Source organism: Prosopis cineraria, unplaced genomic scaffold (genome assembly GCF_029017545.1).
Source record: "Prosopis cineraria cultivar Desert tree isolate PC_DT_omini unplaced genomic scaffold, ASM2901754v1 PC5, whole genome shotgun sequence".
NCBI lineage: Eukaryota > Viridiplantae > Streptophyta > Magnoliopsida > Fabales > Fabaceae > Prosopis > Prosopis cineraria.
The window spans coordinates 35,708,849-35,726,716 of record NW_026555336.1 but is presented as its reverse complement, the minus strand read 5'-3'; the positions used below and the strand labels follow the sequence as shown (position 1 = coordinate 35,726,716).

The 17,868-nt window shown below is 32.8% G+C and overlaps 1 protein-coding gene across 1 annotated transcript; it reads right to left on the bottom strand.

Annotated features, from left to right (window-relative positions):
- Positions 1-11,285: 11,285 nt before the first annotated feature.
- Positions 11,286-16,176, bottom strand: LOC129310866 (DNA (cytosine-5)-methyltransferase DRM2-like). Its single transcript, XM_054952770.1, has 11 exons — positions 15,925-16,176; positions 15,347-15,397; positions 14,729-14,863; positions 14,270-14,366; positions 14,030-14,156; positions 13,890-13,904; positions 13,797-13,842; positions 13,542-13,641; positions 13,204-13,331; positions 12,360-13,094; positions 11,286-12,149 (listed from the first exon to the last, which is right to left on the bottom strand). The coding sequence occupies exons 1-11, from the start codon at positions 15,940-15,942 to the stop codon at positions 11,706-11,708; spliced, it is 1,896 nt and encodes a 631-aa protein (XP_054808745.1). The 5' UTR covers positions 15,943-16,176; the 3' UTR covers positions 11,286-11,705.
- Between the last annotated feature and the right edge of the window lie 1,692 nt (positions 16,177-17,868).

The following is a 17,868-nucleotide window of genomic DNA, read 5'->3' as shown; positions in this document are numbered from 1 at the left end:
AGTACTCATCATGGTGCACATGATGGATGAATTCACTAGGGTTAAAGATCAATTTTATTCAAAGATTCTGTAAAGATTCACAAATGATCGTTAATTTAATTAAAATTAATTTTATTTTTAACTTTAAAAATTTAATCTTTCATACTCTTAATATTATTTTTTTATTAAGTGAGTTCTATATTTATTTTTTTAATATTTCATATTATCAAATATTTAATAGTGGGTTCCACAATTATTTTTTTTAATTTTTTTTTTGTCCCAATCTCTTCCCTCTTTGCTGTTGACCACATCCTCAACCCTTCCTTCCCAAATTTCCAATCCTTAAATCTGAACTCTCCATCCTCATTTGTTATCGCTTTTACTATTTCTTTCGCCTGCTCGTCATCAGTTGATGTTTTTATTACTTGTTCTTGTTTTCCTTCTTTTAGTTCTTCGTCCTCTTCTGGTTCTCTTCTTCATTGTTGTCTTCTAAATCATCTAGAGCACTCTCGTCCGGTATGAGATGTAATGTGAGATGGCCATTGTGTTGCTAGGAGTAGAGAATCTCTGGTCGATGTATTCTAACTTCGGTGAGCTTTAACCTATCGTCCTTCCTCTGAAAAAGAAACTCGACCGACCATTTAGGTTCAACAAGAAAGAAGGGGGTGAAAATGAACTCACCTTTTTTCTCATGGGATGACTGGTCCTTGTATAAATCTCAGCGTCTATATTCATCATTGTCCTCATCAAACAAGAATCTTTAGCGAGACGATTAATCTCAAGTCGATCCATCAAGCAGTCTTGGTGGTAGCTCTCAAAGCCAAGACTCTTGGTGCAAGATGCCAATCCATCAGCCATGAGGCCACCGACATCGTGACGCAAGGCTTTTTATGAACTATATAGGGTGGCTTCTTGACGATGATAAGGGCAATGGCCTTATGTGTGTTGCTAGTGGGCTCGTTAAGGTATGCCACGTAATGTCACCATCCACAAATTACACAAGTCATTCCTCCAACTGAGCAACCCTATTCTCACCATTATCGCAGTAGAAGTTGTTGTTGCTACCTTTTTGAATTCTTCAGGAATCTCCTCGTCACTTTCATTGTCATCTCAGCCTTGCTATCATCATCTTTTGGCTCATCGTCCAACCATATGCCTTCAAGTTTTACATCTCTAACACCAACTCACCCAATTCGATTGCTCCGACTACATAAAGCTCACCCAAGCTTTACATCTTCAAGTTTTATGTCATATCTAGCAAGCTCATCAAAAAGAGGTAGTGCAACTAGGTAAGTGTCATCGGTTTACTGGCGTTGCTTCTTAAATCAAAGAGAAAAGGAAGATGAAGAAGAGAAAGGGAGAGTATGTGGAGAAAGAGTAATTTTTCATACTATAAACTTAATAGAAAAATAACGTTAGGGTACGAAAGATCAAATTTTTAAAGTTAAGGGATAAAATTACCCTCAAGTTGAGTTTAAGGTCATTTGTAAACCTTCGTGTATACTTTAAGGGGAAAATGACCCTTAACCCATTCACTTATTGTAAATTGCCTGGTGCAACCAAGCCGAAATGGGTATTGAGATCGAGTTAATAGGATGTGGAAGCCACAGGGAGCAATAAAGATCATTCCCTTAATTAATGGGTATTATATTGTGTCGTTTACTACCAAGGAAGATAAGGATTATGCACTCATTAAATGACCTTGGATGATTGATGACCCACTTATTGCTTGTCCACCGTGGCATCCTAACTTTAATCTATGGAATGCAGACTTATAGTAAAGGATCACTTTGGATTCCTATACCGGACTTACCAATGGAATTATACAATGCAGAGTCTCTTTGAAGCATAGGGAATATGGTTGGGAAGACTATAAAGGTTGATTGGTCAACGTCAATATATGATAAAGGAGGCTTTGCTAGGATTTGCATGGAGATTGATCTGCATAAACCTTTAACCTTTTTTCAAAGCTGTGTAGGAAGAATTGAGGGATTGTTATAAGGGATTACACCTTGTTTGCTTCTATTATGGTAAGTTTGGTCACTCAAAGAAGCAATGCCCTGACTAAAAAGAGGATGTTGTTGGCTAATGGTGAGAACGGAGAAGGCATGGAGGAAGGATGAAGGAAATGACTAAGGTTTTGATAGAGGTTTGTAGTTAGTTATGGGGGTGGTAGACGATGGCTCTAGTGATCAGAGTAACGCAAAACAGAGGCTAGGATCCTAGATGATTACTACGTGTGATTTCGAGGGTAATAGTAATAAGGTGGATACTCAGGGATTAGGGAAAGGATCATAGTCAAAAATCAACACATGACTTTATATGGGAATAAACATCAAGATCATTGAAGTTTGGAAAGTAGAGAGGTTAAAAACAACACATGTGGAAATAATGGAAAGAGGGACAATCATGGGATTTCAGTAGGGTCAAGTGACCAGGTCAAACATAAGTTCGGGAAGGAAATTAAACACATGGATAATGATTGGACTCTAGTAGGATTAAAACGTAAGATAGAGTACAGCCTAAGAAACGTGGGAAAGAGAACCACCCATCTAGCTTGGGCCAGTAAAACGAGGAGGTAATGTAAATGATACAAAAGCCTACTACCATATGGAATACTTTTATTGTTCTCTAATACCAGGTGAGCTTGGATAGTATAGTTGGGCAGGCTAAAGTGAGTGGTCGTGAGCAGGATGACTCAAGACTCCTTATGATGCCACATGCAGATAATTTCATAAATAAGGATGATGTCATGCAAGGTGTAACTGGGAATGCTCGGGTTGTGGATATGGTCGAGGTGAAAGATAGTAAACACTACGCTTCTCCTATAATTTCTTTATGAAATTCATGATCTGGAATTCAAGAGGTACAAGGGCTATAGCCTTTCTCTACTTGATTCAAGATTTAAAGAAACATTATCATCTTGATTTTCTCACCCTTTTGGAAACAAGATGTGATAAGCTAAAAACTAATAAGCAAATAGAGAAAATGGGCTTTAGTTTTGCTGAGGTTATTGATGCCGAGGGTATAGTGGTGGAATTTGATGTACGTGAGAGGCTTCCATTGAGAGGGTGACTGTGATAGAAAGAAATCCTCAATTCATGTATCTTAAAGTGGAGTCTTCAAGGGAAGAAAAATGGTTCCTCACTATAATTTATACTAGTCTTAAATTCCACTCTTCACCGTTCTCTTTGGAACGAGCTCACTCGAATTGGTAGCACTATGTCTGGAGCATGAGTGTTAGGAGGAGATTTCAACACTACTCTTTTTCATGATGAATGCAAGTCGTCAGCTCCCTATAGGATTTCTAATAACCAGGAGTTCTTGTACTAGTTTGAGTGTAACAATCCAATAGATGCTGGTTTCAAGGGCCACAGTTTACTTGGCAACATAGTTTGATGGAAGCTAGATTGGATAGGGTCTTGTATAATGAACACTGGAGAACCTTGTTTCCTAATGCAAACCCATCTTTTCAAGCCTTAAATCTGACCATAAACGGCTGCTTTTATGACTTGGCAACCAGCTTATGTCTGCACAACAAAAAAATCATCCTTTTTGGTTCATTGCGTCATGGGTGCTTCATGAAAGATTTGGTGACTTTGTGTTAAACTAGTAGCAATATGAGCTTGAATGGAATGCGAAGGTGGAGTCTTTTATGATTGCATGCTCTGCTTGGAACATGAATATTTTTGGCCACACAGATACGAGGAAACACAAAATATTAAGGTGACTTAATGGTATTAATAAAGTCATTGTGAGGGGTGAGGATGCTCGTAACTTTGAGGAGTTACAACTTAAGCTATGGCAAGACCTAGAAGATGTTCTCACTCAAGAGTCATTGGTATGGGCACAAAAAGCTAAATTAAAATGGTCAATATATGGTGATCACAATACTAAATATTTTCACACTTGTGCTAACGGGAGGTGAAAAATGAATAAAATTGTATGTATTTGTGATGAGGATAGAAATTGATTGTATGACACGAAGGCTATTAAATGTTTGGCAACATAATATTTCTCTAGTTTGTTTTTAGGACGAGAACATTGCCAAACCAAGCTTTAAATGTACTATCATATTTCCTGAGGTTGATATGCTGTACTTGCAACAATATGGAAGAGGGGCTGTAACATCCTTAAATTTTAAATCAGATTAACTAAGCTTGAAGTAGATTAATTAAGTTGTTAGAGAGATGTGTGGTAAAAGAGGTCTAACGGGTATGTTTGGTTGTGTTTTCAACCCTAAACGTGGGTTCGAAGGAAGTGAAGTTACCCGAAAATGAAAAGAGGGAGAAATTTAAAGGGTAAGGCTCTGTGCCTACGCCGCGGCTCGTGGATTAGGCCGTCGCAACATATGGTCACTTTCTTATTGAAATATAATCACAAAATGAAGTAGAAGAAGAGAGAAAAATAAAGAGATACGAGAGAGCAACGAAAATGATCTGCTAGGGCTTGAGGAATCTGAGTATTGGAAGTATTTTGGAGCTCATAAACATTAAAAGTAAGCTTCTTACACCAAAATCTTCCTACCTTCTTCCATTTTTCTTAATGATGGAAGTTAGGGTTTGGTTGATAATGATAATGTTTAGTCCATATAGGCTATGGTTTTGAACTTATTGATTTAAATACAGTTAATGGGAGTAGATTGACCTAATGAAACTTGATATTTATGGATTTATGGTTATTGGTGGTTGGAGAGCATTTAATATGAGAAATTTCCCATAAATATGTTAGTTGAGGACGATATGATTCCATTAGTGGCCAGTAAAGAGCTCAATAATGTTAATAAAAGTTAGAAGAAGGTAAGAAATCCTATGGTATTTTTATAGGAGTAAAGAATGAATTTTGAGAGTGAAGAAGTGATGAGTTAATAGTTAAAAAATAGCCCAAATGCAGATATTAATGAATTGCATTTTTAATGTTTGTAGAGTGACTATTTTTGGCATCATTTAAGCTTCTTGGAAGCTTTGAGAGTGAGTATTTGAGGGGAAGAACCTTTGACCTCTCAAAAGTTTGAGATAACTGGGTGAATTTTATCTTGTGCTTTTGTGTGTTAATTAATTTATTAATTGATATTTGATAATTAAATTGTGTGAGATTGATTGAAATGCTAATGTGGCAGATTTGTTTGAAAAACCCACTATGAGGTAGTTAACTAATGAAGTTTAATGACTTTGAAATCATGGAATTTGATGATTGTGAATGTGTGAGGTATAATGATTACTAAAATAGGGAGTTCAATGGCTTGTTTTATTTGGAGTTCAATGATGTGAATTGTAATAGGATACAACAATTATGTATTTGAGGAATTCAATGACATATGTGTTATGGAGTTCGATGATATGTGTTAAATATGAGTATAATGAAATGATTGAGTATGTCTGAGTAATGAATACTTGCATGCAATGAGCTATTACATATCTATGCATTGCGTGATCATAAGAGATGAGAGTTTGCCTAGGTAGAGAAGTAGAGATTTAAATTCATGTGGTAAGGCTCCCATCTGAGTTGATAGCTAGCCTGAGTTGTTTATATACATATTGTCCCACTTATTCAACGAGGGGCTGTCCCATTGATTCAACGAGGGACTAGAACTTAAGTATAGGTTTATAAGATGCCGATCTTTCAAATCATTTCTCCCCTCATAAGGATGGAAGCAATTACCAAAAGGAAACAAGTTAGTCACTAGCTTAACAAGGAAAATATATGTGTAATAATGATAATTGCCAACTCTATATGTAAATGTACAACTACTATCATCAATCAACCTCAATAACCACAAGACTAGTCCTCGAAACTTGAGAATATGATACCAAGTTGTAAGGTCAACCTTATTTATCCATAATTAACTCCACAAAATCAAGATAATCATGGAAATAACCTAAATGAATTACTAAGCTTATAAAATTTTTATAAATGGGATCCAAAGTTTTCAAAACTTAAAATACTGTAAATTTATTTTAAAAAACTAAAATTAGAGCAAAACATGCATACGAAAGAATAGGTATCATATAAGGTAAGATAACATTAAATTGGGATCAAAACAGCAAAAAAAAAGTAATTCTAGCATAATTATGCTGTAGTATAAAATTTAAGAAATAACAGGAGGAGACATTTTGATTTCAAAACTCAATAAATCCAATATAACCATACATATAGTCAAATTTATACTTATACTAGTATTTTGACCTTGCTCATATATCTCAATGAAAAAGATACCGCTCGCACTAGGCCCAAAATATACATTTCAATACTTAATATTTAATAGTACAAGCAATAATAAAATATGAACATTTTAGTTGCAATATCAATAAATTATACATATTCAACTAAAATTACGAGAGGCCTACATTAGAAAACCGAGCTTTCAAGCCTCTGGTGTTTTCCCTTTGCTCTGTTAGAAACTAGTACTTATAAAATCTTAAATAGAGGGCTGAGTACAATTACTCAATAATCAAGTTTTACCTAATCTATATAGTTGCATGTCAATAAAAAACGGATGCAATTGACAATAAGCACACATATAAAGTATGTATGATAACATATAGCCTCGACCACAACAATAACAACCATATGATTAGGTTTCAAACACCACACACACACACACACACAGATATATATATATATATATATATATATTAATAATGCATAACTTGGGGTCGCAATAATACCAATCATGTGCCTCTAAACAGCACTGGACCACAATACTAACAACTATATGGTTGAAACTAAATATATGATTATATGCCAACCTTATATTCTCTTAATTACCTTCGACATAAAATCGATGGCTATTCGATGGCTACACCCTTACAGACTAACCTAGCCTTTCACTTATGAGGAGCTATCGGGCCAGGGTCAACTCCTCACTTGTGTAATCCGGTTTCTCTCAATACTAACAACCATAGGGTGCCATACCCTTAATTTAGCCTCCTCATGAACCAGTGGAGATTAGTTAGGTTTGAGTCCCTCATAAAACAAGTAAGACAGTCTCGAATTAATCATGGGACAAGGGCTACCTTTTGATTCTAACGGTAGGTGCTAAGGCAAGCTCTTAATTCCAACGGTTGCCGCTAACACCATGTGAATTTATCAATCTACTCATTTCCCTAGGCGAACTCCTGCCAATAATTATGCTATGCACAAGTTACACATATTATGCAAATGTGACCAAATTCACAATCCCATGTTATGTCCACATCAATTTCTCACTCCTGGTAAACTCCACAACTAATATATATATATATATATATCATATATGTTATATTTTCACAATATCACAGTCAAATGACATCATTGCTTCACAGATATGCATCATGCATAAAACTCTTCATTTTTCAAAAGTCATTTCATGTATAATACCACATATTACCAAAATTGTATTAATAACTTTCTACACATCAAACAAGTTTTAAATTATAAATTTTAACAACTACTTAATTAACATATAACTATATAAATAAGATTTCTCCTGATTATCTCAAACCTTTACGAAGTCAAAGGTTACCCCTCAATTATAGCTTTCTTTTCAAGTTAAATTCAAGCTCACCGGTGCTTCATGAGGTTAGTCTATAATTACATTAATACCCATCACTAATAATCATTAAAATTACCACTTCCAACATCTAATTTCATACTTCAATAACTAAATTTCCTAACTACAAGATCAACCTCACATCCATTGAGTTTCTTAATTCTATTAACTTCATTTAGCTCTCATAACTTAAATAATCAATAATATATCATCTAAAAACCCAAAATCATCATCAATGTCACAATTTTCTCACTTGCTACTCTTAAATTTCAACAACCAAAACTTTCAACTACTAAGTTTAATCACCACATTAGGTTCATTAGCTCTCATTAGCTCCAACTAACACTAACACAATTCTTAATCAACATTAATGGCAGCCACAAACCTCAAGCACAACTGTTTATGGCATTTAAATGCACAAATTGGTCTATAATTGTAAGCCCAATCTCATGAACGCATAAAACCACTATCTCTAGTAGATAACTCAAACAACTCCCATTAACTCCATTTAAATCAATAGGTTCGGATTCAAAGTTCTCAAGGTTTGAAAATCATCTTCTAACTACAACCTTAACTTAAAAATGGTGATGAAGAGAGGAAGAGAAATGATAGGGGAGGCTTACGTTAGTGATTAGAAGCTTAAATAATCCCAAAAACACCAGCAAAATCATGCTTTAGTGGAGAGGATCATGAGCCCCTTCTTTCACCTCTTTTTCTTTATTTTTCGCATACACATATGCCCTTTTTAAGTTAGATTTGTAACATTATATTACAGCGTAAATGCATTATGTTGCAGCATAATGCACAATTGGTCAAATTCTATTTTCTCTCTTCCATTTAATCCCAGGTAGCCTAATTCATTTTTGAACCTAATCTAATGACTAAGACCAAGCCCAATAGGCCTATTAGCTATCTCTAGCCATCCTCAAATTCATTTATACTTAAATTTATATATTTACCCTTCATTAGCTTAATTAATCAAGGGAATAATTTTCAAGATGCTACATTTGTGCCCTACCGTGGATCCGCTTAGGTGGTTGCCGTCTTCTTTCCTTGTCTTTCCTTGGCCGTGAGAGTTGGTTTAGTTTCCTTTAGCGCCTAACCGTGGACAGACAAATCAGCTTCGTATCAATTAAAATTAGGAAAATTTCAAGTGGGGACCTTGACCGAAAATATTAAAAAAGAAATCCCCAAAATTTCTAAAATTTCACTGCAAAATTGAAATTAAATTTATGACAAAAATAACAAAATTCTCTTCATTTAAATGAACAACATACCATAGTTAAGATGACTTATTCATTCTCATACTATATATTATACATTTACTTATAAAATATTGTTAATTACCTAACATCTCTTGTTGATAGCCCTAATTTCATTTAATTTCATTCTAAATGTTAGTTTTATGATAAAATAGCTTGTTCATTCCCATCTTGTATATTATTCATTTACTTACGAAATATTGTTCGTTTACCTATTTCACTTGTTTATAGCTTTTGGAATGAAATTAAATGAAAATAGGACTAAAATAAGTGAAGTAAGGAAATGAATAATATTTTATAAATAAATGAACAGCATACAATATGGGAACGAACAAGTCATCTTACTATGATATGTTGTTTATTTAAATGAGGAAATTTTATCATTTCCATCACAAATTTAATTTCAATTCAGTATCGGGTCCTACAGTGAAATTTTAGAAATTAGGGAGTTTTCTTTTTCATTATATTTGGTCAAGGGTCCCTCACTAAAATTTTTCCATTAAATTTTTTATTTAATCTATATGGTTTGATTTTAAAATTTTCAAAATTTTATGTTATATATTAATTGAATAAATATATTTATTATCAGTGACTTTTTTTTAAAAAAAATAAATAGATAGATTAGATACTTGACTTTATGTTATTAGTTATCATTATCATCCAATTCTCTACCAAAACAATAACATATGAATTTTTTTCACACATTATTGATCGATTGTTGACACTTGAAACTCTACTAACACTGTTAGGTTATTTATAATTATAAAATTGCTTAAGCATTGATTTGCATGTAATTTTTATTATAATTTTTTTAACAATCTAACTTATTTTCTACTACTTGAGTGATATTTAAATTTAGATTCATTTATAGCATTAATTATAGTATATTTACTTTTTGCCATCCAAAAACTACTGCTTTTTAAGGTTATGACATATAAACTTGACTTCCTTTGTGTACTTCTAATTACATAAAAAATCAAATTGATAGCACTAAATACTATGTATTGAAAGTTCTCTGAGCATTTGTTTTTAGAAAAAATATCAATTGAGGATCATTGGAGATATTTTATATCAAAAAAGACCTTAAGATTATGATTTTTATTGCATCCCCTTAATCCTTATTTGAAAATATATTTTTACAAGAAATAACTTAATTACCGCTCTTAATTGAAGAGAAACAACTAAATATGAATTATTTGTTAATGTATAAATGTGTCGTTATCAATTACAAATTGGTTATTGTTAAAATCTGAATTATTTGTTGTCTATGCAGGGTAAACACTTATTACATTAAACTCATCATGTTAGTTTTTCAATCTTGTCAAAATCTGAATGTATTGTTATCAATTACAAATTAACTCTTGCCAAAATCTAAATAACTTATTATTTATGCAAGGTGAATGCTTGTTTCATCAAATTTGTGATGTCAATTTTTTAATCTTGTTAAATTTTGAATGTATTGTTATTGATAACGAATTAATTATTGTCAAAACTCAAAAGGTTTGAACATTTATTCCATTAAACTTGTGTCATTAGTTTTTCAATCTTATTAAATTCTAAATGCATGGTAATCAATCATGGATTAATTGTTGTCAAAATCTAAATAGCTTGTTGGTTATGCAGGATAAACACTTATTTATTAAACTTGTTATTAGTTTTTCAATTTTGTTAAATTTTGAATATGTTGTTAATCATGAATTGATTATTGTCAAAACTCAAATAACTTTTTGTTTAAGTAGACTAAACACATATTATTTTAAACTTTAGGGATAATTCAATTACTTTTTATAAAAATTTATTTTCAGCTAAAGACTAAAGAAGTGCAATGAAAAATCAGAATCTTACCACCTTTCTTTGATATAAAATATCTTCAATGATTCTTTGGTAATATCTTTCCTTGTCTTTATATCATATCAACTTTGTGCACGGAGGAAAATCTAATATTTTTAATGTAATTTTTACATGTTATTAGTTTCACATCTGTATTACCATCTTTGTATGATTCATGGTGTCATGAGCCAAGCCCTTTTTCATATTTGTTTTTTCCTTTCTTCCCATGTCATATGCTATTTTTAGTTTATATCAATCCAAGCAATGATGAAATGCAAAGTCTAATGTAGCGATTCCTATTATTGATAGTTTTATTCTCATGATGTTTTTATGGATATTAGGAACTTTTGAAATTTAAAAATTATAAATAAGTTAACAGGATTTACACGATATGTAGAGAAATATGGATGTGTTATTAACTTACTATTATCAGAAGTATGCTTAAGTCCCTCATCAAGTATTTAAACAATATACAAGCTTAAATAAATCTCTATCAAATGGCTTCAGCTTAATCATGCTTTAATATGTAATGCCAACATGATATTAAAACTACAGAAGACAATTCAGGTAAAAAGATACAAGAGAAAACAATAAACTATTTTGGTATAAAGTTCGACAAATCTAAATTCTAATTTATTGTTATGAAGAACAAAAACACAACAATTATTCAATGCAACTGAAAATTTAGACGATAAGTATGTAAACCACCAAGTCTTGTTCCAAACAAAATGTCCTCAAAACGAAAAATCTTGGTCCAAGGGAAATGCTAAATACCTTTCCTACAAAATGTTTTCATGTCAATGTTCCTTCAAACTTATAGAAACCTCTTATCCGTATTTTTCCTTGATTAGAGACAATTTTAAACCGAAAATCTTGGTCTAAGAGGAATGCTATAAACCTGCCCTACAAAATGTTTTCATGTCAATGTTCCTTCAAACTTATAGAAACCTCTGGTCTGTATGTTTCTTAATCTTTGTCTTAATATATATATATATATATATATATATAAAAGATACAATTTAAACACACCCGCAGTTTGCACTACAAAGGTTAGAGCTTGTGACCTCTTATCAAGAGAGGATTTGTGGAACCACGTGGTGCCATTATAGACCTGAGCCATTGGCTCTTGTTATTGTCTTGAGTTGGTCTAGAATGCGAAAGTATTCATAAAAGAGCGAGGAATCCTTGCCCTCAAGTCCAATTCTACTCACTCTGTTAGCGCCTGTGAGGTTATTGCAGGGGCTCCCACCAATGACCAGGTCAAACCCACCAAAAGAAGCCATCCAGCTCTCCAACTTATCTGCACTCACTTCTTGCACATCTTCAAACTCAATCAGATTTCCTGTTTGGTTGGTCTGTTCCCACCAACTATGAATAATGTTTCTATTTACTTCAGATATCTCCACGGATACCACATTTTTAAGGGTAATCCCAAGCCGATGCAGAGCAACCTCAGCACCACCAATGCCAGAGAAGAGGGACAAAACATTCATGCCATTTGGAAAACGATCCTTCAACACTGAAAGATGGTAGGCAACTGTATCAACCTGAAACCCATTCAATTGCATTTGATTAATGGGCTTGTCGAAGGAGTTAGCAGAGGAAAATAATTATCATGTAGACTGTACATGTTTGGTTCTACGTACGTTTTGGTAGGGTTTTCAATAAGAAACCTTTTCGGAAAGATTGTGTATTTGACACAACCATCTGTCCTTTTATAATTAGTTTAGTGTTTACATGATTACAAAATCAACTACCTGAAATGCATTGCCAAGCGCTTTGTATCTATCTGTTCTGTTGATTCCACCACCTCTAGTGTGATGCCTTGGAAATCCCATCAGCAACTCCAATTCGTCAGGTTCAAGAGGCGCCAACTTGTTTTTTCCCACCCAAACCAAGTTCCATTTTTTACATTGTTGAAGTACATCCACTTGGACATCTTGAGGAGGCTCGCCATCGCTCTGCTCAAGCTTTTTCCTTATTCTCTCTGTGAGTTTGGCACTAGCTATGCAGGTTTGAAGGCAATTAAGTTTTGTTCTTTTGTCCCACGAAGGCCACCACTTGCTGGTTGAAGGTAAAGCTTCTGCAATATTGAGTGGCTGGGAAGGAGCAAGAGGGTAACGGTTGTGAATGGGAAGATTATGGATATATCCTCTTTTCCTTGCTGCAGCGCAGAAGAACTTGGAGTCAACAAATTCTGGCTCAATTTCGTATAAGAAACGTGATATCTTACTCCAAACTCCTTTAGGAGTGATAGCAACATTCTCATAATAGAAGTAGGGTGGACCATCAACTATCTCTGGGAGCTTGCGCTCTACAATGGTACAAAATTCATTGGGTGTACTGAATCCTATCATGGGATTAGGAAGATGCATCACCTCCTCCTTATCAATCGTTGCTGCCTTCTTCTCACTTGCCCTGCATATTCTACTTTTCCATTTTTCATTGCCAAGTTTCATTCTCTTAGTTGTGTAACTATAGGTATATCTTGACTGCAAAACAAAGGTACAACATGATTTGAGGATATTTGTATCTACATCACCGACTCGCAGTAAAAAAGGTAAACATTTCTGTGTCATTTAAAACAGTTATAGATAAGACCTTTTCAAGGGCATGAATGGCTCCATTGTGTTTTTCATTGCATGAATTTTGAAGCTGGGAATCAATTTCCTTTTCTAATCTAGCAGCGCAAATGAAATCTGTCAGTTCACTGATTTCAGCTTCAAGGCCTGCAACGTGCCAAAACTCTCAAATCAATCACAAAATGTGTAAATTCTCCATGGAAAATAGAAGGCAAAAAAGATAGTTCTTTCCTCAAGAACTTCTAAACTACTCTAGATCATTTAATGCAGCAGCCGATACGTGGGGAATCAAAAGAAGAACAAGAAATATAGAAGTGAAACAGGAAAGAAAAAAAAGGAAACTATGATAATACACACCATGCTTATCCAAAGCTATCAAAGCCTCTTCCATTGTGAATCCCATATCCACAAGCGTCGACAATGTCTCATCCTTCTCAAGCATATAAGAAATTTCATCCTGCATCAAGGAATCATTCAGCTAGATGGATGCTAAAAAAATAGAAGATATCTGCATAGCGAAGTAGGGCTGATAATCAACTGACTCGGCAAGTTTTGTCAGTGAACAAATATCAAATCCTATATATATCGCTTGGGGTTAAGAAAATGCATCACCTCCGCATCAACCACTACAGCCTTTTCACTTGCCCCGCATATTATGCTTTCCCATTTGCCATTGTTTTGTGTCACTTCGTTGGTTGTATTGTGAAAGGAGTATGTTGCCTACAAAGCAAAAATACAGCATGATTGAGAAATGAAAATATTTCTACTTAAATGACAGAGTCACATTAAAGAAGATAAAACTAAAAGCATAGTCATTTAAATAGATTGTACAAACTACAAAATACCTTTTCGAATGTATGGACAACGGCGTTGGGTTTATGTTTATGCGAATGTTGAAGTTGGAATCAGTTTCCTTTCCCACACGAGCAGCGCAAATAAAATCTATCAGCTCACTCATTTGGGTATTGATGCCTGCCAAATGTTCTAATAAGATACCGCAAACATAAAACCAACCATATGATGGATTTGCAGGCGGTGCATGGTAAACATGCAGCTAGAAAAAAAATACAGTTATTTCCACACACCACATTGATCCATAGCTATCAAAGCCTCTTCTATTGCGTATCCCATATCCACAAGCATTGACAATGTCTCGTCCTTCTTTATCATACGAGTGTTTTCCTGCATCAAGAAATCAATTAGCAAAACGGAAGGCGAAAACAGGATATCCGCTTATTTCATATAACTTTAGCATGGAGCTTTCTCTCTAGTTAACGTCGAACAAACAGTTCATTGCAGGGTGTACCAAATCATAGCACGAGACTGGGAATGATGATGATTGAATGAGAATTCATTTTTCTTAATCTTAGTTTCATGTTATAAAATTTATTTAGTTCTTCACGCTGAAGTTATTTTTCATAGAAGTTCGTTAAATCACTATCGTTGTCAAGCCTTTCTCTCAAATCCAAAATTGAAATCCAGTATTAACCAGCTTTTTCGGTGAATATTGAATATACTGCGAGAATAGTGGATACAGAATTTACCTTCAAAGAAGATTTAACACTCTCTTGTTTAGTATTTGTTAGTCTCAAAGAATCTTGCGATGGCATATCAAATACCTCAAGCTCATCATCAGTGGTCCAATCTATGTTATTCTCCCAGCTATCATCAATTGCATCCTTAACAATTTTTCCCGTCAATGGTAATTGATGGAGAAAAAACCAGAAGAGCAAGACCCAAAATCAAGGTAAATCTTAGATTCTTTATCAATCAAATAAACAACAAAGCATTGTTAAAAGTTAAAGTGCCGTAACACCAGTTGCTGTATATTGTTTTCCATTGGCTTGAATAAATATTCCCCTTTTTCGTTTTTTCGCCCAAAAAGTACCATAACGTTATTGCTCCGTAACGTTTTTGTTGCTTCCAATATATCTAATTAGCCCAGAAACATCTAAAAATTAAACCTAATGACAGGTAAAAAAGTATTGGAATTTTCGCAGTGTGTTTAAAACCAGTCATTGACACTGGATGCTTCAGCCTAAGAAAAATTTATGCGCACAGGTTTATATCGACAAGCCGATCATGATGAAGAAGGGTCATTAATTCTGAATCTTGATAGCTAGCACGGACACTAAATCCTCTAATTGGAGGCGAAAACATACCATGAGTAAGCAGTGAGAACTATTTACCCTCCCCAAACAGGCTCCAGAACTCTACAACGCATACATTGCTAGGATATATTAGTAGAAATTATAAAGAACTAAAAACGAAGAACAAACTGTTAGACTGGGATGTAATATTAGTGAGATTCATTGACTCATTGAAGAGGAAAATGATTAGATAAGATAAAATAATGAGAAGACCTTCGAAATCCAAGATAAACCGGACTCAAATGACTTGAAGACTTCTGAAATTTCAAGATAATAATTTATTTAAATGATTAATTGTACTTGGACTGTTAGTTAATAAATTCATTTAAAGAAAATCTATGAATCTTGTATTATTTGGAGGCGATATATATCAAATATAAGTGTGCATATATCAATATATAGAAGCAGGAAAGTAGAAATGCTAAAGCAGAACATGGGCGGATTTCTTGAAGGTGAAGAAAAGGGCATGCCGGAAAATGCAGCGCCGAGTGAGGCTTGCTTGCTTAGTTGTTCTCAGAGGCTGAGAGAGTGAGAGAGGTGTCTGCAGGGGCCGGCAACAACAGGGGGAAGGGGAAGAAGAGTGCGTATACCATTAGCCATTGGTGCATGAATACGATCAAGCGCGCAACGACATTGAGGAGCGCATCGTCTTGCTTCGCACCGGTCACACCGAACTCGTACCCCGCCACCTGTAACCGTTTGGCCTCGCCCACACGCGCTTCGTGTAAGCGCGAACATGCGCCACCAAAATGATAATACTAAACTTATATATTTAATATATTTTTATTTAATTAAATAAAAGAAAATAAGTTTTAATATATTAATAATTTTAATAATAAAAGGTTGTCATAAATAAATAATTTATAAAATATTTACATATTTTAATTTAATTAAAAATAATTATTTTAAAATATATAAGGTGTTGATTAAAGTATACTTTTGATCCTCTAATTTTACATAAGATTTTATTTTAATCTCATTATTTATAAAGTATATTTTTAATCTTTAACCACCTTTATTTTAAATAATTTTTTTCATACCGATCATTGTTATTTAAAAAAATAAATTTAATGAGTCAACATTTTAAAATGTTTTGTCAATATTTTAAATTTTAATATAAAAAATTTTGTAATGAAATTAAGGATATTAGGGTTAAATGATTAAAATACACTTTTAAAAATTAAGAGACTAAAATAAAATCTTATGTAAAGTTAAAGAACTAAAAGTACACTTTAATTTAAGTTTTTTTTTGTATAAATCAGAGTGTGCTTTTTAAAAGTCACATGTAAAAATAAGGATTATTAACACTTTAATTTTAATCTTTTACCATTTTTATGAATGGAGAGTAAAAAATTACTGAGAAAGAAAATATTTTTAAAGATTACATCAATAATTTAATTACTTATCATTAATTTCAGTGAAATATAAATGACTTTTAAATAGAGTAAAAAGAGTACTTAATATGGATCACTAATTATCACCACGTTAAGTTTAGACATATTAGAGTGGTTTCGTTTAAGGATGATAATGAAATGAAGATAAAAATAAAATAAAATGATTAAAATATGAAGGATGGATTGACCAATTATATTTATGGAAAAAAAAAGATAATTTAATTTATAAAATTGAAAATTATAATTTATGGAGTTGGTGGAAGGGGTGTGATTTCACATTTGTGATATTTGGATTTTTCTCGTGGTAAAGATGAAACCATGCAGATAAACGTGCAATTAAGTTGTAGCATTAAAATGAAGAGTTTACTTTTTTTCATTTCTTTAATTTATGGGCTAAAAAATTATTTTTTTCATCCTTTGATTATTTTCTTAGAAGGGTCTGATATGCTAAATTTACATGCGACGTAATTTCTCCTTCAACGTGTAAAAATAGTACATTAAGACACCTTTGATTATTAATTGACTCAAAATTGCAACAAAAAAAATCTTAAAAATTATAAAAAAGGATCCATAAAATTACATATAAGTATTCTATAAATTAATATCAATTAAAAAAAGTCCTCAAAATTATAGATTAATACCAAGATAAAATATTATTTCTTACCCATATAAAGACAAAAATGTGATTTTAACCAACTAATTTAACTAATTACTGGGCAATTAACATTTAACGGATCATAATTGATGGCAAAAAATCAATAATAATTAAAATTTTATATTTTCTTTAATAACATCATATTTAACAATTTAATATGTAATAATTTATTATTATTATTATTATTTACAAATCTTCCCACATAATTTATACTCCTTCCATTAAAAAATATAAAATATTTTTGAGGTGTTAGATGTTCAAAAATATAAGACATTTTTAATCTTTTGAGGTATAATCATTATCTTTTTTTTCAAAAGTACCCCTATTGATAATGATTTTATATTTATTATAGGGTATTTAATAAAGGTAAATATGAAAAAATAGAGTTAGTTAAAAAGTAGTAACTACTTTATGGGAGTGAGATTCGTTTAAAAATATTTTACATTTTTGAATGAAAAGAGTAAGTTTTTTTGAGTAAATTTTAT